We start from the raw sequence: 25,501 nt of genomic DNA on the forward strand, positions 1-25,501 counted from the left end.
TTAATGGACAGAAAATTCATGATACTTAACAGAATTGGTGGAGTTATAGCCAAATCAATAAAACTAGCATCTATGCAGCTGGCATAAAAAATGACAATAGATATGCAGTATTTTCACATGATTAGCAAGGTTATCAGCATACAGTATGAAAAGTGTGGTAGCACCAGGTTAACCATAATGCAATGCTGAAACTGCTGCTTTTACTGTCAATTACTGAGCAGACAAAAATGCCACTACATATGTACTATTATAAGTCATATTTGTAAAAACATTCTTAAGTTGTTCATTGCAGCTTATTCAATCTCTGAAGATTAGTCTCAAAGGAGTTTCTCACCAGAGAGGGAGTAGTCAGTGTTGGTGACACGCAGGGCTGGCGTGTATGAGACGCTAGGCATGTCCTGGCCTTTGTCTCTCTGTCTCTGCCTGAACCAAACAAACAAGCTGAGCATAGCCATGATGATCAGGAGCAGGAAGATGATGCCCATGACAGCACCCGCGGACTGGCGCTCTGAACCCAGAGCGGGACTGATCTTAGTGTAGGGGTTCAGCTCCTCCATCACTAGAGCCGCTGGGACACAGAATATGATTATGTTGAAATCAAATTGAGCAGGTCAGAGTACTTCATTCCCAAAAGTACAGGTACAATTGAATTCTCTTATGCATGCTAATCTCTTGTTCCATGTACGATAGCAGACACCACAAAAAGTGCACGGTGCACCACTCACATTTTCTTCATAATATATCAAAATCTTGTTTATATTTGTGGTTGCCAAGGGTTTAAGTGGTTGTTGGTGTGCAGTGTTGGGATTAACGCATTACAAGTAATGGGAGTTATTTATCAAGTAAGTAACACTTTGCTTTCCCACAGCTCTCCTGTCCCCATATTGAGAGAAATCAGGAGTAAATACAGAGGCCTTGTGTGCGCTGTGTAAACACGATGGTTATTGTAGTTTCAGAGTAAATGTAAGCATGCATTTACTCATCTCACTTACACAAAAACAGATTCATAAATGAATAAAAATTATTAATCGTACAGAGGTCAAAATTATCGTACAAATACGACAATTATCGTTGTTTGAGCTGTTCCCTCTACTGTACAGGCGTGAATTTGCATTTCCTTCAGCATGATGCTTTTACATTTCACTTTAGGTGTGAAAGGGCCTTTACATTTGCCAAAAAACTTTTTTATTTTTTTGTTAATAAAAAAACAAACAGCAAGCCCAGCCCAGGTGAGAAAAAGTAACGCAATTGTAATGCATTACTTTTAAAAGAAACTTTCCCTAACACAGTTGGTGTTTTTATTTGTAGTTCCCAAGATGTTCTGTGCGGTTGCTAAGAGTCCAAGTGGTTGTTAATGTGTTGCTAGGGTGTTCTTTGCAGACTTATTGGTTGTTAATGTGTTGCTATGTGGTTGCTAGTGTGTTCAGGGTGGTTGCCAAGGACTTGCTGTGTGGTTACTTCGAGGCCCAAGTCAAAAGAATTTATCCGGTTCCTTCGTTTAGTATAACATTTTGGAATTTTCCATCAAAAAAGAGAGTGTTACCCTGGTCACAGCGGATTCCTTTGTATCCCGGGCTGCAGTAGCACGTTCCGGTCACATAGTCACAGGTGGCGTTGTTCATACATTCACACAGCTGCTGACAGCCATAGCCAAATGTCCCGGGAGGACACTCTGTACAAAAACACAGACGAAGACCATTAACTAAACACCACTGCTAAACTGTGTAAAACAAGCACTCAGATAAATGTTGTGATGGACTGCCTGAGATGGTGGATGGGGAACATACGCACACACACACAGATCATCAAATACAACCATCATCAGGAGTCAGCTAAAGGTCTCTTTCGAACGGACATTCTCACAACCCCCTAACACAAGAACACACAATTCATAAAGAGACTACAACACTCACTCTGTTCACAGTTGGTCCCAATAAAGCCAGTCCGACAGGCACACTGGCCAGTGATATGATCACAGTCAGCTCCATTTTGACAGCGGCACACCTCTGCACAGTCTCGCCCATAAAACCCTGAGGGACAGCCTGAAGGAAAGAGATATCCTGCTACATCACATTAACCTACAACACACAGTTGGTGTATGCTGATGGGGCCGGCAAACAGGAAACCCAGAGTGTAAGAGAAGCCGCAACATTCGAATTCTGCAAATTACCAGAATTTATAGTAACGTGTACTTAATTTAGCTGTATTACCACGGCAGCGTTTCCCCTTTCACAACGGCATCGGACCCTAATAGCAATTCGTAGACAAACACAAGTACAGTACATAAATACACAAGCACGCAAAGACAGTCTGGCTACTAAAGATAACAAGCCTACTGGAGCAAACATTGCAGCAAAACACAAACTGATTTCATCACTCCTCAAGAGTTTATATCACTGCCATCATAAAAAAAAAGTTTCAAACAGAGTGGCAGCAGAGGAGGGATCAAGAAATGATTGACGTAATGAATGAAAGATGGATTTTGTTTTTAGCAGGCGTGATGCTGATGGTTTTTGATTTCAGCCTTGAGCAAGGTCATTTAATGAGTTAAATGACTGACATGAAAAAATGTGCTTTTATTACTAAAGACCACTCTGTGGCATCATAACATCATGAGATTTCACAACTCCCTGGTGCACTTCCGAAATACTGCCAACAGATGTCACTGTGTCACTTTACGTGTGTGAGAGAGGGTGTTTGTGTATAATAGAGATTTGTTTAATTGTACATGTAGTAACCGTGAATGTGAGTGTATTTGTGTGTGAGGGAGACTCACGCTGCGTGCAGTAGAGGCCGGTCCAGCCCAGGCTGCACCTGCACTCTCCGTCGTAGGCACTACATTGGGCTCCGTTGTGACAGTTACATGAGTTCAAGCAGTCAGGGCCCCACTGGCCTATGGGACAAACTGCGGAGCCAGAGACACCGTCAGATACACATGTGTATAGTGTTTTAATATAAAACACGTGTGTAAACGCACATTTACAGGCCCCTAATTGACATAACATGTATACAAAATGATGCATTTGATGTAAAATTTGCATGTTTTGCAAATCAAATGTGGTACAGCCAAAACAAAGAGGAAATCACATTCAAATGAGGGCCGTAACCACAGTATAAAGTTAAACCTTTAAGTCAATTAAAAGCTGAAAATGTCAATGTTTGGAATTAATAATTGAAATCCCTCACTTTTTCCACAGCCAATCCTCACCCTTTCACTTACAGCAAACAGCGTTAGATTAACAGCTCGAGAGGGGAGGGAGAAGAGCGAATAAGCCATAAATTCCCCGGGACATTGTTGCTCTCGTCTCTATTTCATATTGCCGCTCTCTTGCGCTGTGTGAATTATTGAGAGTGTGCTATCAAGTAATTTATTGAGGAAATTGTTGGTCTCCATCAGCGGTGCTTGTGGGGTATTTGGCAAAGAAAAATGGACGTGGTTATGATTTACATGGCACTATGACATGAGACGCCCATGAGAGAGAAATGAATGAAAGTGAATGGGAAAGAGTAGTAGGACTAAACACAAAGAGTGGGAGAAATAAAGGTGAAACTGAAGACAAAAACAGAGAGAAAGACAAAATGATTCATACTCTGTGAACAGTCGTCTCCAGTCCAACCTGGGAAGCACTGGCAGGAGCCGTCAATGGGGTTGCAGGTTCCATTGTTCGTGCACAGACAGATCTCAGCACAGGCTTTCCCGAATTTGCCACTGGGACACACTGATGGGACACAAACCACATAACAAAGACACAAAGCACAAAACTTAAACCTGCGAGTCATTCTTTCAGGTAATCACAGAATATCTGTAGGATTCTAACAATGTCTTTAATCCTTACACTGATCTTTGTCCACAGTAATGTGTTTTCGAGTCAAATATTTACATTCAAATTACAGATCCTTCCGAAATAGCTTTTGCTTTCTCAGTGATGTGAAGGAGAAGTGTGTCAGCAGCGGCACTAAGCAAAATTATTGAAATTATGTAAAATAATAATGATTATTTCTTAAACTCTAATGCAGAACCATGTTTCGAAAAAGACAAAATTCTCTTGTTCATCGAGTACAAGTATTGGATTAAAAATATGGTAATATTGGGAAATATTATAACAAATTATTTTATTCACGAGATGACAAAGATGATTTTTTTTGTCTTCATTCACATGATCCTTCAGAAATAATTCTAATGAACTGATTTGGAGCTCAAGAAATATTGTTGAAAACTGTTCTGCTGAATATGTATGTGGAAACATGAAAAACATAACATTCTTATATATATTCTTATATAGAAATAGAAAAATAACAGCATTATTTTGAATTAGAAATCTTTTGTAACATTATAAATGTATCTAGTGTCACTTGATCAATTTAATGCATCCTTGCTGAATAGTATAGTATTAATTCATTTAAAAACTAAATCTTACAGACCACAAACTTTTAAACAGTTGATCCAGTGGTTATGCAATATTTTTGACTTGAATAAAAGTAATTTAGAAGAATTTAGGTTAATTGTTTAGTGTACTATAGTTTTCTGACCTTTAAACTTTATTGTAACATCTTGCAATTCCCCATTTAAAACTTTTCATAGATCACAGATGTCATGCTATAATAGTGCTGCATGAGTAGTAACTGATGATAAACCAGAGTGACAAGTGAAGTAGTGATTGTAAGTCGTGTGTCTGCGTGCACTTCAAAGCTCGATCACCCTTCAAACATGTGCTTCTGTCACACTGTCCAATTATCCGTCTTTGCCAGCTTCTCTCGGCGCCGTCAATAGGGTCGACTGATGTACTACAAAATTAAAAATAGAGCTTGTGTACATTTTTAATAAAATGAATATTTCACCACACTCTGACACTTGCCTCCATTATAAATTTCAGTTGAGTGTTAAGCCCATCAAGTTTTGTACCCCTCTCCCTTCTTGTTTCGGTGAGTTCACGAAGGTACATACAATGAGATACCTCCCATACACGTCTTCAGCTTCCACATAATGGAATCAGATGTTCCAATCAGATGAATTGTCCATCGAGGTAAAGCTGAAGCTAAATCTTTGAGCCACTGACTTTTAATAATTATAATTCCACACTCTTCTCATTTTGTGGAAACTCTTTCAACTAACTCAAAGCTTCCTCTTATTAGCTAGTGGCCCCCTCATGTCACAGGCTCCGTTTCATTCCAACTGTGACTAGCCGAAGTTCATTAGCTCGCTTTGAGACGGGTGAACGTGGGCTCAAGACATACGAGGATGCCGACATAGACCAAACTACGAAAAAGTAGGTATGTGGGCTAGCCACGATTCCCCCCGAGGCCTGCCTTTCTTCTAGTAATTATGATCTGGACAAATTAAAACAAGCCTTTTCTCGAACCTTCTCCTTCTTCTGCTTTAACATATTAAATATTTATTCACGAGACAGCCCTGAAAGCAATGAAAGTGAATTCTATATATTCATGCAGCCTTTCCTTAATTCATGAAAAGACTGGTTAATTATTATGAGATGGTCTATCTATATTTCATCTGGATGTCTCAGTTGGGTGCTGTGGGGTGGTTTATTAGTTTGAGTTGGAAATCTGCCTCATTGACCTGAAACTTAACTCACAAACCCGTAACTATGTCTATATAACAGTCAACATGGAGTCAATATTTACAGTGCTATTTTAGTGTACGAGGACAGCGAGAAACTTAATTTAACTAACTTTGATAAAAGTGAAAACTTAAGTAGAGAAATGATCCCTTGGAAAAGTAAATCAAGAGCTTAGGGTTTGGCTGATCAACCCCTGCTAAAAAAGTTGTAACTATGACATTTTCATTGCATCTTTTTCCATTGACAGCCAATCAAAAGGTGACATGCTTTCTGAGGAAATAAATTTGTTTTGCAAGCAACTTTGCAGATAATCAATATATTACAGTAGATGTTTTGCCACTAGCCAAAGATGGTGGATTTCAAACTTTTTAGGTTTATGCCAAAGCAGCGTAACTGCCATTGTGATGAATAAGAATGTTAATGGATAGCTCTCTCCAGGTATTATAGACCTCCTAGACGTAAATCTTGAAGCATGAAGTATATTAGTGGAAATTAACAAATGATTGTTTCTACACTGTCTCTTGTTTTCCACAGGAGCTCAACAAAAACAGAAACCGATGATATTGACCTGACTCTTCAGTGTTCGTGTCTCGCTCAGAAGAATGAGCTCAGCAATATTCAGATTTCCTCTGAAGGTTATTTGTCAGAGTGTCAGTGATAATGCCAATTATTTTCAGTACGGCGGAGGCGCAGAGTCAGCGTGGAGTTCTGCGGATGGGCATGTTGCCAATGGCAGCGCACGCACACACATATGCACACGCACATGCACACACACACACACACACACACACACACACACATATGCACACACACACACACACACACGCACACACACGCACACACACACACACACACGCACACACACACACACACACACACGCACACACACACACACACACACGCACGCACACACACACACACACACACACACACACATATAAAGTGCCCTGCGGGTCGAGCACAGCTCATTTTAGGTGACAGGTAACAGTTATGTATATAATCCTAGAAAGACCCACAAGACCATCTTTACATACCAATCAAAATACATGTAAACAATACATTTTTGGCAGTGTCTACTTAAACTAAGGACAACTTCCTTAAAGGTACACAATTGTGCCGCACTATTTTATCTACATAATTGATTCTGGTTCACTGTGGTTCATCAGCAGAGGAAGTAGCAACTAATGGGAAAGACCTTTGGTGTGATGTCATTATAGTTAGTGTAAATTGCCTCAAGAAGTGTTACCTGCTTATATGGTTTTCAATTATGCTTTTTTAAAATGTGAAAAAAAAATCTCACTAATAATAAATAAATGATAAATGATAATAAATGATTTTATTTTAAGCAATGTATTTTTATATACGTTTTTAAATATATCATTAAAGATTTTCTTTTATTTGCTGCAAAACAAATTGCTCTAATTACATTTTTTAATGATGCTTTCAAGACTACAAGTTATTTGCGCAATCTAAATAAAACCGTATGTTAATCCATGTCAGCCAACTACATGTTACCTTGGTGACAAGTTTAAAACACTGTTCAATACACAAAAATATTTTCAAGACATAATTATTGTAAGTGTCAGTTCCGTCAACTGGCCGAAAACACACCCACATTGGCCCCTGAGAGATGTGCAAAAAATCCACCAGAACTGTAAATCGTGTGGAAGCATAATGTGTCAACAGTTTTGCAGAAACTGTATATTTCTGGCACATTATCATGAGAAATGGATGCATTGGTGTATTGATTCTGTTATAGTGTGTTTTCATTTGAACAATACTGTAATTATAGTAAAGGTAGTCAGACAGAGAAGTGACAATACTTCTCTCTCGTACCTCTCTGCAAGCAGAACTAGCCTCCAATGATCTGAGGGGGTCCATGGGTAAGGAAGAGAGGAAAATAGAGAGAGAAAGCAGAGAAACTGAGGGAAAGCAATGAGAGCTACTTGCCTTGGTTGCAAAGTGAGCCGAAGAAGCCGGCCAGGCACTCACAGTGACCCGTGATGTGGTGGCATGGCCCTGTGCTGTGCACACACTGAGGGCATGACTGGCTGCAGCGGTGCCCATAGAAACCAGGAGGGCAAACTGTCACAGGCAAAGGACAGGAAGCGAAGGAGAGAAACAACACAGAAAGGATGACAGACATATGGAAGGAAAGATTTAGTGGGAAGGCAAAGAAAGACAAAATAGTGATTAGACACAAATGGAAAATATGAATACAAATTCGCATTATCATATAGAAGGACATGGCACCATGGCACCATGCATTGCATAAAGCACATTCATATAACCATTAGAATTGTCAACATTTTTGTCTCGTTACCCAGTAAAAAAATATAATTATGCCGTAAAAGTTTGGAGTCAGTTCAGTATGACTATTATTTCTATCATTACAACTCTCTGGAGATTTTTAGCATGGTAATGGATATGACAATGTTAATGTATTTGGTCTTGGAGGAATAGATCTGCTTTATCTGCTGCGATGCTGTTGATTATTGCTCTTCATGTAGATTATTGCTGCTACACTGCTGTGAGCAGGGCTTGACATTAACTTTTTTGCTCACTAGCCAATGTGGCTAGTGGTTTTCCAAAGTTACTAGCCACACAGTATTTTTACTAGCCACATTTTTGTTGTTGTGAAATTACCTGATAAAAGTTGACTATGGCGTGCTAAAATTTACTTGAATTTACAACCCTTTTAAATGTAAAACCACTGTACACACCCAAATCAAGACTGCATAAATATATAACAATACAGCTGTCATTATCATTAGCTCTGATAAGGTTGTGTGTAAAGCTCCTTTTTTTAAATAAAACCATGTATTATGTATTATATGTCGCCACATAGCTCCACTGGCATACGACTAACTCCAGCAGAGCAACTAGCTGTCTCTTCGTTTCTGTGTTGTCGGTCACTAGCGCGCAAGGCAACACTGTGTGCATGTAATACTCATTGGGGCTGTCAAAATTGCTCAAAAATGACGTTCGAATATTCCCTCTAAAAAAAAAACAAAAAAAAAAAACACATTAGTCGGCAATAGGCTAAACACACAGCCTATTGCCTATTCGAACTATTCGAACATCTGGTTGCGCATTTTGTCAATGACGCGCGCTTACGTCAATAACAGGACAAATTAATAGAAAGAGACATAACTACTTGTATAGGTAGTTTATTTAAGTTTAAACATATTTGACAACGTATTACCTACACAAAAAAAAAGTAAATCAACTCTCTCTCGCTCGCCCTCACCCTTCTGCGTTCACGCCGGACACGAATAGCGCGTCAGGCGCGAGTGATTTCAATGTAAAGACGCGTTTATGCGCGTCTGGAGGTCTTGCGGCGCGAATGAGGCGTCAAGCTCTCTGCACAAACGGTTTAAAGGAACAACAACAATAAGCAAATGTTGAGTGCTGATCAAGAGTTTTGTGCAAGCAATTTAAGGTCGCGACTTAGGCTATATAGCAGGCTTCATTCAGTGATTGAAACAAATATTATTACGGTTAATTACCGGAAGTTTTACAGTATATACCTACATTGAACGCTCCGAGCGAGCTGTGCTGTGGTAAACGGAACTTTTCCTTGACATGAAACGGTAAATAATCAAACCAGTGGAAGCCTGTAGTGCATGAAACTGCTGTATCTAACCTACCTTATTTGTGCAATATCTATTCAGTCAGTACAGTAGCCTACACTTAAAAAATGTTTCTGTTTAATGTGTCAACGCTTCTTCCTGTTACCTGTCCCTGATCCCTCAGGCAGCGCGCCCACTCGCAAAGCAGACAGCCGCGCCTCTGCTACCGCGGGCGTTTTTCCACATTCGAATATTCATTTTCACCTTTGAAATTCTGTTTTTTAAAACTATTCGAATTTAGAATATTCGTTGACAGCCCTAATACTCATGGGAGTTGTAGTGTCGTAGACGTAGTGTCACACTTATTTCAGATGCCTTTTGAAAAGACTACAATTATTCAACCCGCCAAAGTGGCCAGTTGGAGTGACTATGTTACCCGCCACGAGCAAAATCCACCCGCATTTGGCGGGTTGGCGGGTGTTAATGTCAAGCCCTGGCTGTGAGTATGTAAGACATACTGCTGCTGAACAAATAGCATATATAGTAGTCAACATTAGAAGTGGATCAAAACCTTTCATCAAAGTTATATACATGAATTTTGAACAGTACCCATTCTTGTCTTAGGACAACTTTGATTGACTTTTTTGATCCACTTCAAATGTTGACTACCGTATGTAAATATACAGGTGGAGCTAGGGAAGGTGGAGGGTTTCGGAGGAACTCTGAAGTGCGCTGCAAACTGCTGTAGTGAATGTTAAATGTTGTAAGCAGCAAGCTCATTGGCTGCAGATGCAACATGAACCAATCAGCTTGTGCCAAGTAGTTAACACTGTTAATGTCATCAGGTTGCGTTAAGGACCCATCAGCCTCCGACTGATGACAGAACTAGGAACTAGACTACTTTTATTTAGCAGCAAGGATGCATTCAATTTATCAAAAGTGACAACAAAGACATTTATAATATTACAAAATATTTCTATTTTAAATTAATACTTTTGAACTTTCTATTCATCAAATAATTTTGAGAAACATATCATGGTTTTCATACAAATATTAAGCAGCACAGCTGTGTTCAACATTGATAATAATAATAATAATAAATGTTACTTGAGACCGGCGTAATGATTGACATCACAGTAATACATTTGAGATGTATTAAAATAGAAAACAGTTATTTTAATAAAATTTCACAGTTACTGTTTGTACTGTTTTTTGATCAAATAAATGCAGGCTGGGTGAGAATAAGAGACTTCTTAACAAAGCATTAAAAACATGCCGACCCCAAACTTTTTAAAGGTAGTGTATATAAATATAATTGAGCACTTCATTTAACCATTACAATAATATTAACATCTATGGCCAACTAAGATTTGAAACATTCCTCCAGGTTCTATGGTTTAACCCCAAATCAAGAGGACACTGTCACCTGTACAACTACTATAAGCAGAAATAATGAGGGGGTTTTGTCTGCCTCACGGTCCGGCTCATTGTTCCACAGAGCATGAGGGCTCAGTCTGTCTCTGTCACTCAGCTCTGTCCGAGACAGGAGCTCCTGTGGGTCATTTTTCTTCATTAGAGTCTTGATTTGCTTTAATTGCTGTAGCTTTGTGTAATGCAGGAGTAGTGTGTGCTGACCTTTCCACCATGGGTGGTGGGGTTTTGTAATTAAGATAATTGTACAACAATGAACAGTGTGGTGAAGATTAATCACATTCCCTTTCCCTTTACTCTGTAATCTTTGAACACGCACAAACACACACCTGCACTCACAACTCCTCACTGGGTGAATCTCATGAAACATTCCCAGATCATTCTTCAACAAAATCAAGAGAAATAAATGATAAATGATATATTGCTTAAAGCATTAGTTCCACCCAGATGCACTAAGGTAATGAATCTTTTTAGATTGTTTTATTTAAAATGTATTTCATAAAAACAAACAGATTGAATGGATGGATGGATAGATAGTAACCTTTGTGAAATTCACCTGCCTCCTGCCATACAGACTAACTGTTGTAGTATTTTGTTTTCGATCTTTGAAAATGACCAGCAATCAGTCGCCTATCTGTGGAGGGCACAGTGTGGTAAAGAGAGACAGCAAGAGCGAAACAGAGTCTTAGGAAGAAGACCCATGAGAGGCCGAGTAAACACTCCTCCTCATGGAGAGGCTGATGAGAGCCCCACATGGACACTGCATCTCTACAGCGATCCAGGGCTGAAGTGATTAAGATGTGTGTGATTAAAGATTTGTTCATGACTCTTCCCTAAGTGCTTCCCTCTTCAACTGTCCCCACTCCACTCCCAGAGGGTCACCGTCTGGATGTAACAGTCGTGACCCCCCATCTGATTCCCACCAGTTGTTTATAGTCTTATTTGAAGTGTGTCTGAATCAAACACTTGTGCGACAAGCTTTGAGAAGGTGACAGGAAGGAGAAAGGAAGTTGAGAAGAAGCTTACTTCTCTTGCAGGAAGTCCCTCGGTAGCCAGGAGCGCACACGCAGGTTCCGTCTTCGGGAGAGCAGGAGCCTCCGTTCTGGCACGAGCAGGTCATGGAGCAGTTAGGCCCCCAGAAGCCTTGAGGGCAGATGCTGTCACAGTGGATGCCTGTTAAAAGAATGAGGGAAGTATCACTGCTTGTTCTCCATGTGCTTCCCTATTTTCTATCGAGGCAGAAAACAGAAGTGGATGCAGACAAGGGAAATAAACAAAAACAAAATAAATCAGATGCTTGCTTGAAAAAGAGTCATGTACTGTATGAGGGGGGAATGCTTGAACCTTAAGGCCACTGCTTTTATAGTAAGCTAGTATAACATATTACATTGGGACAGCAACGGAGCACCAAGCAGTCTTCTCTGAGAGCAAAGTCCTGGTTTCAAAAGCTTGGGGTGTGTGTAGGTTCAGGCATCTCTTGGCCGCAGCACTGGCCCGCTCTGTGCTGTGCTCTGTATGTATTTTTGATCAGACTGGGCCTCCCTGCCAGTGTAGAGTGTTCATTAACAGGGCCAAGTCCCTCGAGTGGTTGAGCCTCCTCTCCCATTCTCTTTCAGCTGGTTTGTGTATAGAGTTCCACTAGGGACACGCTCAAGTACACATGCACAAATATATAAAGAAGAGACCTACTATATTGTTTCAAAGTGTTGTAATGTAATGACATTATCTGGTCATATTGGGGTTACAACACAAACAGGAAAATAACAAGGCACATGGACACACACTCTCACAAGCAAGCTTACGACAGAGCTGCCATAGTAAAAAAAAAGCTAAATACATACTATGAAACTGTATGATAATAATAATAAACAATTTATCAAATATAAATATACTGTATATGACAAAATATATAATAGAGCACATTAATCTTCAATAATTAGATTCATATTACAGATAATATAACTGTTTATTCTGTATATACACATAATAAACAAATATTTCAGTAATATGAACACCAGTGTGTATAAAGGAACAATATTAATATTAATAACATAAGTAAATGTTACTGCAAATAAAAATATTTTATTCTTATAGATTTATATTATAAATATATTTAGTTACATTTACTAATATTGGTAATCAGAATAAACCATATATTATTATACAATTATATATATATATATATATATATATAAAATGGCCGCTGCCATTATAAAAGCAATCAGCACTCGTGGCAATGCACTACAATGATTTGACCAGTGTAAAATCAGTGTAATTAATGCTCAGCCTCAAGTGGCTCACTGCTTTAATAATACAACTTAAATAAATTAGCATCTATACATTTCACACTCCATAAGCAAGATGGCATAGAAGGGAGAAAGGATGTGCACACACATATTCTCACACACATCCTTTCAAGCTGCAGCTCAGGAACCTCATTTGCAATTTTCTTTGACAGAGACTTTTCCGAGCGAGTGGCACGGCCCATTAAAATGGAATTAGTCCCAGGTCTTTGAATTAGACCAGGTCTAAACTTCAGGGACAGGCATCGTAAGTGCTCCACCTCTGTGCCAGAACAGAGAGGTGTCCGGATGGGGGGCAACAGGGATGTACGATTAAGACAAGCCCAGCCACCGCACATCAAAGCAGGGGTGAGCCTGTTTGAGCTTCTGCTGGGCTGGGCGGAAAAAAGTCCTGCACTTTCTTTATTGTCAGCAATGAATGAGAATAGAAGAGTGCCCTGAAAGCCTAATAGTGACAAAAAGAGGGGCTTTTGAGCAGAGCGATGGAGAAGAAAGAGGAGAAGTGACTGTCTGCATATGAGACTTTTCTAGCAGAGAAATGCCAGGGGGACCAGCAGCCAAATTAATGAGCGAAGAGCAAGTACCATCATACACCATCACTTTCAACCGCACTTTACATGTTAAGTGGACACACGAGCGCACATGCCTGCACACGTAATGCGAGGGTTTCTGCAGGACACTCTGTGTTATACGATCCTTCAGTCTAGAGCCCCTGGAGCTGCTAATTTTGCACATCCACATTGGGGGATCTCAACAAGAGATTGCACATCTCTCTCCTGGTTATTTTGTCTCTGTCTCTTCCTCCTACCATTAGACACACGCACAGTTTTATTGAAAGTGACCATTTAATTCCAGTCTCACATCCATCTCTTTCTCTCTTTTGATAAAACACAGCTCTCAGCTTGTCTGTCCTTGGGCGTATCTTTATATGTTTTACTCCATTGTTCTGTAGCCATTCTTTTCCTTTGCATCTTCCAACTACTACTCTTCAAGCCATTCTCTTTACTTCCTCACCTTACTGCTTCATAATTAATAATTTTTTTTGTGATAAATGTATTTAATTTATTTATAAATAATATTATAATGCGTTTTTTCTTCTTTTTCACAACCATTGTTACCCTCTTTCTGGTTCTTAATTAAACAGGAAGGATTTTTTTTTTTGCTGCTGTAACTTATTGTAAATGATTTTGTGATTATAATTTTCATGACCTTTCCAGTTTGTGATTAATGGTTAAGGATTCGTAACAATCATTTTAATGGATCATTCTTTTTGACGATTTAATGAAAATAACCAAATCAAAAGAACAAGTTAAACATTACTATAGCTTGCAAGTTTTACTCTAAACAAGAGTAATATTTAGCCAATCAAATATTTCACAGCAGAGAGAAGCTTAAAATGTTTTATTTAATATTGTATTATATTTAAATATATATATATTTTAAAAAAAGAACTAACACACACACATTTCATTATATTTTCATTCTTATATTTAAGAATATAAATATATATTATTGCTCTGCAATTTCAATAAATGGTTGTTTGAGACTGGGGAGGAAGTTTTGAGAGATACAGTTTACAGTACAAACTCATATTTCAAAAAGCAAGTACAATTTGATGATAGGACCTCTTTAAATGAACAGCCTCAAAAACTCATTTATGACTCCATGTGAGATTCCTTATCATATGTTCTGTTGCAATTTCTTGCTCACTCTCCATCTCATGTGTAGCTCTCTCTCTTAAAGTCTTAGACCTGTGTGTCTAGCTCTGTCTCTCTCGAAAGCTTCCATAAATCACTGCTCTGCATAGTCTCTGTGTTCAGATGCTCGACGTCTCGGAGGCCTATTTGCACCCTGGTGACTCCATTAGGCCTGGCAGATGGCGGAGACCTGGGCAGGATACAGAGCATGAGATTTCTGCGTAGCTGGCTCTTTCTAGCAGATAATGAAAGCCACATCATTTCCCAGTCCACATGGCCAGAATTTGGAGACCTGAACGGAGAGAGTTTTGGAAGGCCTGCAGGCAAAGCCACATCTACCAATTCAACCGTTTCCTTTTCTCTTGATGTAGCCTATAACATGCTCACATGCTACTGTAATGCTGAAGAACTTGAAAAACACAGCCCTTCTGTGATATTGGACACACAGTGCTGAGACCACTGCAACAGAAGGTGTAGGCGCAGTGTGAAAGCCATATAAGAAAGCCACAGAACGACCGCTTCATTCTGGATCAGTGCAATCTAATTAGGTAACATGTTCAGCAACAGTTATTATAAATACTTCATGCTTTGAGAGATTTCATATTAATCTGCCTGCAGGCTGTGTCCTGGGGTAACATCTTTAGGAGGCATGATGGTCCTGTGCAGAATAATCTGAACATACACACACACACATACACACACACACACACACACACACACACACACACACACACACACACACACACACACACACACACACACACACACACACACACACACACACACACACACACACATATATATATATGTGTGTGTGTGTGTGTGTGTGTATATGTTGGTCAGGACCATCATGCCTCCAAAAGATGTTATCACAGGACACACACACACACACACACATATATATATATATATATATATATATATATATATATATATATATATATATATATATATATATATATATATATATATATAATCTCTCTTGAAAATGAGATGTTGCATCTCAAGAGGCTATCCTTTAATAAATAAATTCAAATTCAAATAATATATATATAAAGCATATAATTAGTTTAATTTAAACATACAACATTAACAGGAGCTAACATAAAAATGTGCTATTGCTTTGCTATTGAAATAAAATGAGATTTCATATGTTTTCATAATTATTGAAAAAAATATCATGCATTTTCCCACTGGATGAAGGCAGTTTAAAGATTAATACTTTCCTGATTAAAAAGACAGACAGCATTGATTTGATTATTTCTTGTTTACTTTAAAATATTACATAGATTAATAAATGTATTGGAAAAGCCATTATTATGACCAGGGGTGCACATAACTCTTTGGGTCTGGTTTTTAAGGGAGCACCTGGAGATGCTGCTTGGTACTTATGCTTTATTATGCAGCACACTTATCCTACAAGCTGCCGTCATCACTTTCTTCCTGACTGCTCTCCTCACTATAACACTGTTTGTTCACTATATAAATTAAGTACAGGTGCAAGCTGTATTTTTTTATTTTATATTAACATTAATGACACAGACAACAGCAGGAATATTAGGCTGCTGTCACTTTAATACCAAATGCACGGACCGAAAATACTGATACACATCCGTTTTCTTTTTCAACTGTTCACTTATGACATAACCGAGAGAATACTTGCCGAGATGGGTATTTTGACATAGCTGTGTGTGTATGTGTCCGTTTAACACAAGTAAACACGAAAGAGGAATCAATTTGGTGTTCCAGCACTGTCTGAAATGTGCCTCTCTCTCTCTCTCTGTTTCTCTCTGCGTGCGGCTGTGCGCACAGATAACAGCTTGCAAGTCCCGATTTTCACCTCTTCTTTCGTGTTTAAAATCGTTTGAATGTGTAAATTGGCAAGAAAAAACATGTCCAACTAAAAAACCTTCACTCTATGATGGTTAAACCTAGCAGTTAAACCGCGAATCACATGCGTGCCGAACCGTGGGGCTTGGTCCGTATGGATCACGGTTCAACTGCGATCCGTTGCACCCTTATATTAACTAATAGTTAATGAACAACACACTTATCTTACCAGAGATGAAGAAAAATCCTACTCCAGTAAGTAAACGTGTCCCTGTCCCCAAAAAGTTGGTGATTATAACAATAAACCCCTGATTATAACAACAAACTATAGCAGATGATTCTGGGGGAAAATTATATATATTATATTTGCCTCATGAAGACATACTGTGGTATCTTGAGAAATCTCAATATCTGATTTTTTTTGCCGGATGACTTATAATGAGTAGCAGTAGTATGACTTGTCTGTTTCACACAGCTTGTGAAGAGAGCGCTGTAGCGTAACTGTAACAGCAGGCTCTCATTGTGCTTTCACACCGACTGTGTTTGTGTAGCGTAACAACTGCAACTCTTTTCAGAAAGTAAAGTGATTTCTGGGTAGCCACATTTTAAGTATTTCCTATAAGAACAGCCATGATATATAAAATAGGCTACTGATATTTAGTACATGATCATGTTGAAAATTACCATGAAATCTAATTTACATAAAGGGAGGGGTCACATTTACCTCCAAATGGAGGTAATTAATCTACATGGAACAAAACCCAAACCTCAAAGTGTAGGCAAAGTATTTACATTACATTTCAACCCATATTTTGGTCAAATAAGTAATAAGTGACATGTGAAAGCGAAGTATGGTAACCCATACTCAGCATTCAACCCATCCAAGAACCTATCCCATCCAAAATTAGGATTAGTGAACACACACACACACACCGCAAACCGTGGACACACACTCGGAGCAGTGTGCAGCCCAGGGAGCGATTTTGGGTTGGGTGCCTTGCTCAAGGGCACCTCAGCCATTTCCTGCCGGTATTGAGAATCAAACCCGCAACCTTTGGGTTAGTCTGACTCTCTAGCCATCAGGGGCCGGTTGTACCAGCTGGATGTAAAAATGTTGGGTGTAAGCTCTACACTGGGCTTAGCTACATCCAACGTTCAAATAAATAAATACACCTGTTACGACCCTAAAACTACGACCAGGCGCAACTAAGCCCAGCTTATGTTAGACGATGCGCATCAACACTGATTCATTATACCTTTACGATGCCATTCAAACTTTGCTATTAATAAAGAATTGATCATGCATCATAATAAGTGAAACCACCTCGCCATCTGATTACAATGAGCAAACGTTCTCAGCATGTAAATGGTTATTTATTTAAATAAATATCAATCTAAATATAAGCCTACTGCAAATGTCAAATGTGCTCATTCTGAATGGATTTTTTTTAAGGTATGTGCACACAACTTAAAACACTTTGTCTGTCAATTCTAGATTTATTCACATCGGCCCATGGAAACATGAACAATACACTTGCCCCAAAAAAGCATGGGGAAGGGTTACATTTTATTAAAAGTGAGGGGGACACGTCCCCCGCATCTCCCACATATTCTACGCCCATATGTTATGTGTTAGATAATATTGAATTTATTAGTAACTTAATTTAAACAATTCGTTGGCTAAATATTGCTTGCTATAAAATATTATTTCCAAGCACGTCCCTCCGAGCAAGATTTCTGTTGCCAATAATCCCAGATAGGCATATATGTTATTATTTTATTATTTTCAACATAATTACACACAGAAATTTTGTGTTAGGTCATTTACCTGTGTCAAGAGTATGCAGTAGAGACACATACATGACTGATCCAACAATGTTATTTTATCCAGCGCGAATATCCATTAACATTACAGCTCATGTCTGCAGTAACGATTCAGATTTTTTTGTAACAACGTGAAAGTCTTTACTGTCACTTTTAATAAATGTAATGTGTCCTATGTGCCCATCAATGTGCGTTTAAATTGCATCAAGCCTTTTTTTCAATCAACAAATGGTGAGTAATTCACACTAGCATTTATGTTGCCTATTTTAACATGTCAATGTGATTATGTCACTGGTCTCACACTCACCTGTCCATCCTGGCAGACAGCGACAGAATCCACTCACAGGATCACATCCATCAGCGTGGTTACAGTCACAATGCTCGCGACACTCCAGCCCGTATGTGCCATCCTGTTTAACCACACACACAAACCATCTTGCCAAGCTTAAATTGCCCTGTCATGACAAATATTTATAAATCAAATGGCCAGTCTTGCCAGCCTCTGGCAGAGAGACAATGGAACCAGTCCCAGGAAGATACTCACAGGGCAGGACAGCTGGCAGCGTTCCCCTCTCCAGCCCGAAGAACAGGTACAGGAGCCACCGATTGGGTCACAAGCCGCACCATTGGCACACAAACAAGTCCGGTTACAGCTCAAACCCCAAGTCCCGCTGGAGCACAGGATTGAGCAGTCGACACCCTGCCAACCTATAAAGAGAAACGGTACAGACATTTGTTAATTATTTGTCAACTCAACCATTGGTTTCTTCACTTGTTTATTTGTTAAAACAGACATTCTCTTTGTGAGTTCTATCCAAATAAACCTTCTCTGGTTTGTAACAGAGTTCAATTAATAGAGCGGGAAGAAGGGGAACTGAGGTCACATGTTGTCAGAAGCCAGAGGATTCTTGTCTCCCTCGGCTCACACTGCAAAGCAGTCAATGAGTGGAATATATGCATGGTTTGAGGTCAACATAAGAGCAGAGTGAGATAGGCAGAGAAGTTGTGTAGCACACTGGGGTTCTGCATTATGAATGGGATGAGGATTTTAAAGGTACTGTCTCTAATGAGCTTCCTCCTAAACTGAAGGGACCTGAGCGAATATTCTTTTGGTAAGCCTTTCTGGACAAGTCCATGTTTATGCAACAACTGAGGGCCGTCCCGCAGGTACGGTTAGCTGCGGTCAGCCAAACGCTGAGTGCTCACAAGGCTCTTGTGGATTCACACCACATTTTTAATGCTTTTATAGCCTAAAAAGGCCATATGTGTATGTAAGTGCTAAGTTGTTATGCATCCTTTGAAAGTGACCTGGAGGGACTTTGGATCCTTTGATACTGAAACACCGTTTTTTTTCATAATGACAGAGATGGATATATGGAGAACGGATGGGTACATTATATACTATTTTTTGGGAGTGTCTGATGTGTGATGTCCAGAAAGTGTATGGAGTATAATGGGCTTGCTAGGCATGCCGAATTTCAATTTATAGACAGGGTTAATTCTCTAAACATTGGCGTCTGTTTTAGAGGGAATTGGAAAGTGATTAATTAGTCCTAGAATAATCAATTGTAAAGATTAAAAATTTTCCTTACAATTTGATTGCATATATTGATTGCATATGGATTTATTTGAACAGGCCAATATATAGTCTTGTTTTCAGGTTGGATGTAAACCCACAATCTTGCATGGTTTTCCATGCATATAGTTTTATTAATAGGAATAAAAGAAGAAGGAGAGCACATTATGCCGTACCTTCTTTACAGATGCAGGATCCATCGATTGGTAAGCAGGACGCCTGGTTGTGGCAGTGGCAGGTGGAAGTGCAGTTAGTACCGAATAGTCCCGGTGGGCAGGTTTGGGAACAGTCATCTCCCTGAAAAACACACACAGCAGAGTTGTTGAACTACACACTAAATATACATTTATACAAATAAATAAAGTACATTATAATGTCCATATTACATTTTCAAATAATCACTATTGCTCATACAAATTGCGCGGCACCCACCTTAGCAAACCCCTAACAATGCCTTAGAAACCACCCAAAACACCCTACAAATGGATACAAATGTACAAAACCACCCAAAAGATTTCAACGACTACATACATAGCAATGCCCTGGCAACCACTAACACCCTAGCATCACATCAGTGAGTTTTGCTCAGGCAGGCATACATTTCTCTCAGAAAAGGTAAGATTTCAGTTCTTAGAATTATTCTGTACTTATGTAACTTAACACTGTAACATGAGAAATGTGTTGTGAAGTGTGACTCTAAATCCCATCTGAGGATTCCGTAAAACTTCCAACAGGAAATTTCCTGCAAAACATTCTCTACAACAAGGCAGCATGTGAGTTAGATGCAGTTTCAAGCGAGTAGAAAGGTAGAGAGCACATTTGAAAGCACATTTTCTTCAGAAAACCTGAAGTCCGTGTGTAGCTTGTGTCCTTGTTGCTATCACACAGACCTCAGTGCTAAAGGCCCGCTTTCCCCAGCTGCATTAATGAGCTGACAGCCCCTGGCCCTTGGCACCTCCATCCATCCCCCAGAAAACCATTGCTGATGACTGACAGACACTGTGTTCTTAAACCCTGTTTCCCAGCCAAACAACACCAGCACAATCTCTGCGCTTTACCAGGCTCAGCAGGGGAGTCGCCTGTATCCCAGCGTCGGTCATCACCGGTGTCTTCTTGCCTCATCCCTGGCTCTGACTGACAGCTGACAAAATGATTTAGACTCCCAATTAGTGGGGTAATGGCAGTGTGCGTGCGCCTCCTGCCTCCGTCTCCCTGGTGCCGGGGATTGAGCAGCAAAGGACCCGCTCTCTCATTATCATCTGGAACTAGGTCTAAGAGGAAGGCAATATAAGATATGCCACAGGGCGTCATGGGCTCCAAGAGGGACTGACTCTCGCTCTCTCTCTATATGTTTTGTTTCTCCCCTTTCTTTCAATCAGTCATCATTTATCTCGCTCGCTCACTTTGATACAATCATCTCCAATATTTTCTCTTACTCCCACTCTTTTCTTTCTTGTATGTTCTCTCTTTTTTCGTTCTCTCTCTCTCCCACATTCCCCCATTGTATTCCCCATTTCAAATATTCTACCTCTCCATCTCCTTTGCTCGTCCATCCACTCCCCACATGAAAAGCTTACATCTGTGGATTAATTTTTCATCAATCTACGTGCAGTTATCTTTGTTCCGTTCAAAAGTGACAGCAAGCAGACTGCTAACAATGGCAGTTCTGTTCAGCAGAAAAAGACTTGAAACTATCGGTGCAGGCAGCCGAATATGGGGCGAGAAAGTTAGTTTGTTCGACTTTTCAGCAGACCTGCAATTTACTGGTGAATGGGTTGGAGGTAAAAGAGTCTCTGGCTCACAAATGACCACAGGGATTTATTGAGACCCATGAATGCTCCAGATTACACTGACACAGGACCGAGAGCACTTATTCAACTGGGTGACTAAACTCCTCTAAAAGCAGGCTAAAGCAGGACATACTGTATGCATATCTATTAGCATAGATCAGTAGTACATTCAAAGAGCTAGAAATGTCTTCAAACTTTGATTGGTACATTTTCATATTTAGTGGGGTCCAAAAGTCTGGGATTCAATTTATTATATGAAAAAAAAATATATATATATTTTTTAGGATGTATAAATATACATAGCCTACTTACAAAGATACTTTTTGACGCAGATAAGATATGCCACTCTCTATATATAGGTTTTGTTTCTCCCCTCTCTGTCAATCAGTCATCATTTATCTCGCTCGCTCACTTTATTACAATCATCTCCAACATATGCAGATACTTTTTGAACAATTCTCAAATCATGCTGGATAACAACATGACAAAATATAATATAATATAATATAATAATATAATATAATAGTCACGTTTTATGTCGTTTTTTCATGTTTAAATTTACTTGTTATTCTCTAGTCATTTAATTGGTTCAGTTCTCCTCCGTCCTCTCCCTGTTTGTTTCTATGGTTTCTAATTGATTGTGTTAGTTCAGTTCAGGTGTGTCATTCATTATCTCATCAGCTCTGTTTGCCCTCATATATTTAAGCCCTCAGTTTCTGTCTGTTCTTTCTCTAGCTTTGTTTTACATCAGTGAGTTGTGGTATGTTTGTCTCTTTGTTAATACTTCTGTTTATTGTTTGGATTATTATATTAAAAGTCTCTTTGAATATATATCCTTTGTTGTGTGCTTTAGTACCGCAGCCACCACTCCCTGACTCTAATATAATATTAAATATTTTACAAAAAGCTAAATAGCAAAAGCTTCACTAGAGGTCATTCATACAAATCTGATTCAGAAGCTCCCGATTGCCCTAGCAAATTTAGAATTGTCCTATTTAAAAAAAATAAATAATTGTGTGTAATTAGGCTCCCTATTTTTTTTAGCATCTATTATTTTAAACATTAAAAATCATACCATTGCATCTATGCATTCAAGTGAAGTGTCATGAAAGCACACATGAACGTGGCATGTGTGCTTTCATCGTAGTACTACCAGCACATTTGTTTCCTCGTTTACCTACCTGCATTCTCTGCAGTACCAGCAGCACAAGTATATATGTTCCTTTCCCACCCCTATAAATATCACTCTCTCAGAACTCTATGAATGAGAGTTTTGGTGGCCATTACCTCTCTTATTTTCAACCAGACTGCAGTCAAATTGTTAACCTCTGCTGTTCTATAGGTCCAAATGGAACAGCTGGCCTGGAAATAGAGAATTGTTTCCCAATTCCATTGCATCTCGGTCAGACGCCTTGGCCAAAGCTCCTCGAGCAGTGTTTAATAGAACTGGCAGCAGGTCCCTCAAATCTAACACAAAGAGCAGGTGGTGAAAATGAAGATACAGTCTGTGCCTCCGCCTGCTAGTTCAAATCGCTGTAGTAGCACAGGACACAGCAACAGGCCAAGGCAGGAGTTGGCTACAGCCTCTGGTACTGAGTTTTTCTTAATCATCCCCTCCGTTCCAGTCTTTACCTGCGGCGCTGTCTTTATTTTACCTGCTTTGCAACATTTTCATTATTTCTGAATGCAGCAAGAGTGAAATCAGTTCAGTGGTGGGGACTATACTTGAAACTGTAGCTTTCCATGCTATATACTTAAAACATAAAGTGAAGCTACTGAAAATGTAGTTACCAACAATGCAAGCTAAAAAAAAGTAACTATAGCTACCATTTAAAAGTTTGGGGTCTGCAGGACTTTTTAAAATGTTTATAAGGCTGTATTTACAGTAAAGCAGTAATATTGTAAAATAGTATTACAATTAAAAAATAAGCATACTTCAAGGTAATTTTAAGTATAATTATGTAAATATACTTGTAAGTTTTCTTTAAGTGAACTTAACATTATACTTATAGTTTACTATTATATTATTTTTGAACTTTAAGTATACTACAATGTTCCTATTTAGGAATTAATTTTTATACTTGAAATATACATTGAACTGTACTTTAAGTAGATTTTCAATACCAATGGGTCACACACAAATTCACATACCCAGAATTTTTCTTTATAAATAAATATTTTTAAACAATTTAATTTTATAAGACAGTATGTAAAAAAAAGCCTGACACATTCAGCTCAATGAAATGAGCCATCCATCTATTTTAATATCTCCGTAAAATAAATTCAGATCACTCACATGATCATGTCTCTCTATCTGTTTTTCTCATGCTCTTTCCTTGTATCTTATTGGTTTCATTTTAGCAACACCTTTGTTCATCAGAGAGCAAAGAGCCGGGCAGATTTTGTGCCTTGTGCGACCAACTGGATAACAAAACGTTTAGTTATTTATGTCATATAAAATCTTGTCCAGAAATCCCACTCTATTTTGGAGTCCATGTATCTAACGCTTCTTTCTGAGTTTGACAAGGTCTTTGTGTTAAGTGTAACCCTGCTGATTAATAAGACACGAGCATTGTGAAAGTAGCATTACTGATCTTAGAGACTCTCACCTTGTTCCCAGCAGGAGGTGATGTGTTTGTGTGTGTGTGTGTGTGTGTGTGTGTGTGTGTGTGTGTGTGTGTGTGTGTGTGTGAGAGAGAGAGACCACTATAGAGATCATTTTCAAAGCAATAAACTGTATTCGCTGACACTTCTGCTTTAAGTATGAAGGCACAAAAACTTTTCAAAGAAAGATCAAGGAAAGTGCTGACTAGAAATGTTCTCTGAAAGGTGCTTCCAATTTTCACTTAAAATCCACAATCATAAACCTTTATTATGTAATTATGAATTTTGCCACCTTCATATGTCATATCTATGGCCCTATTTAGCCTTGGTGTATCACAAGTGGTGAGCCAAGACACATTGCTGTTTGCACCTGTGTCTCAAATGTGTATCCTGTGACCACTTGTGATCTGATTTTGACGAGAGGGTCACTATATAAAATAAAATGTTTAATTTTAACTTAACAATTAATGTTTTGTTCAGGATTCTCATAGGGGGGCTTTACTGCGATTAATTAATCATATATATACAAAAATATATCTGTTTTACAAAAAGAATCAGATCAGAGGGGTATTTTCATTTGAAGCCATATGTAATCAACAATTAAAATCCTTTTATTTAGTGCAGTGGTTGATAGACAGGTTGGTAGGCGGTCTATAGCCATTGTCCAAGACATATTGGTGTTTACTTTACTAATGAGGGGTTTGAGTGATGTTAATGTCAGATGTATAGGAATGGAAATTGAAAAAATACCATCCTCTAATTCAAAACATTAGCAGCTGTAATCGTCAATGCTCAGCAGTCAATTTCATGTGACAATATTTCAGCATGGCAAGATTTACTCGTGTTTAATGAGTGTAGACAATGATAAATGATAAACATGGACTCACTGTGTAGCCTGGGGCACAGATACAGGCCCCAGTGAGACCGTGGCAGTCTGCTCCATTAGCACACTGGCAGGGTACACTACATCCTTCTCCATAGTAACCCGGGGGACAGGTCTCATTGCAGTATAGACCCGTCCATCCTGCTGTACACGAGCATTCACCTGTCAGGGGGTGGCAGCTGAAAAAGAGAAAGACAAATAGACATTTAGGTACAAATATGCCTAAAGACACGCTGTGTATATGGCATCTAAACAGAAACACTTTGGTTTCCAGAACAAGGGAGCCAAATCTGAAAACTAAAACCATTGAGTTCATCCATCCTTGTGTCTTGGAGCTCCACTCAGATAAATGGGATGTCCTTTCTCTCCTTCATGTAGTAATGAGCCCCAGTGTCTCAGGGCTTAATCTACCCAT

At 39.0% G+C, this 25,501-nt stretch overlaps 1 protein-coding gene across 1 annotated transcript in view; it reads right to left on the reverse strand.

The window, feature by feature from the left end:
* The window catches only part of megf11 (multiple EGF-like-domains 11), a gene marked incomplete at both ends in the record, with an annotated part of 91,148 nt that overhangs the window by 7,079 nt on the left and 58,568 nt on the right, over positions 1-25,501 (reverse strand). Inside the window, 11 exons of the mRNA XM_081372293.1 lie at positions 335-568; positions 1,544-1,672; positions 1,914-2,042; positions 2,777-2,905; positions 3,591-3,719; positions 7,527-7,661; positions 11,606-11,752; positions 18,541-18,643; positions 18,778-18,941; positions 19,986-20,106; positions 25,091-25,265. Coding sequence (XP_081228419.1) covers positions 335-568; positions 1,544-1,672; positions 1,914-2,042; positions 2,777-2,905; positions 3,591-3,719; positions 7,527-7,661; positions 11,606-11,752; positions 18,541-18,643; positions 18,778-18,941; positions 19,986-20,106; positions 25,091-25,265 — 1,595 coding nt within the window. The remainder of the gene's footprint in view (positions 1-334; positions 569-1,543; positions 1,673-1,913; positions 2,043-2,776; positions 2,906-3,590; positions 3,720-7,526; positions 7,662-11,605; positions 11,753-18,540; positions 18,644-18,777; positions 18,942-19,985; positions 20,107-25,090; positions 25,266-25,501) is intronic.

This window comes from Scardinius erythrophthalmus, assembly GCF_964197995.2.
Source record: "Scardinius erythrophthalmus genome assembly, chromosome: 8".
In the NCBI taxonomy this organism is placed as follows: domain Eukaryota; kingdom Metazoa; phylum Chordata; class Actinopteri; order Cypriniformes; family Leuciscidae; genus Scardinius; species Scardinius erythrophthalmus.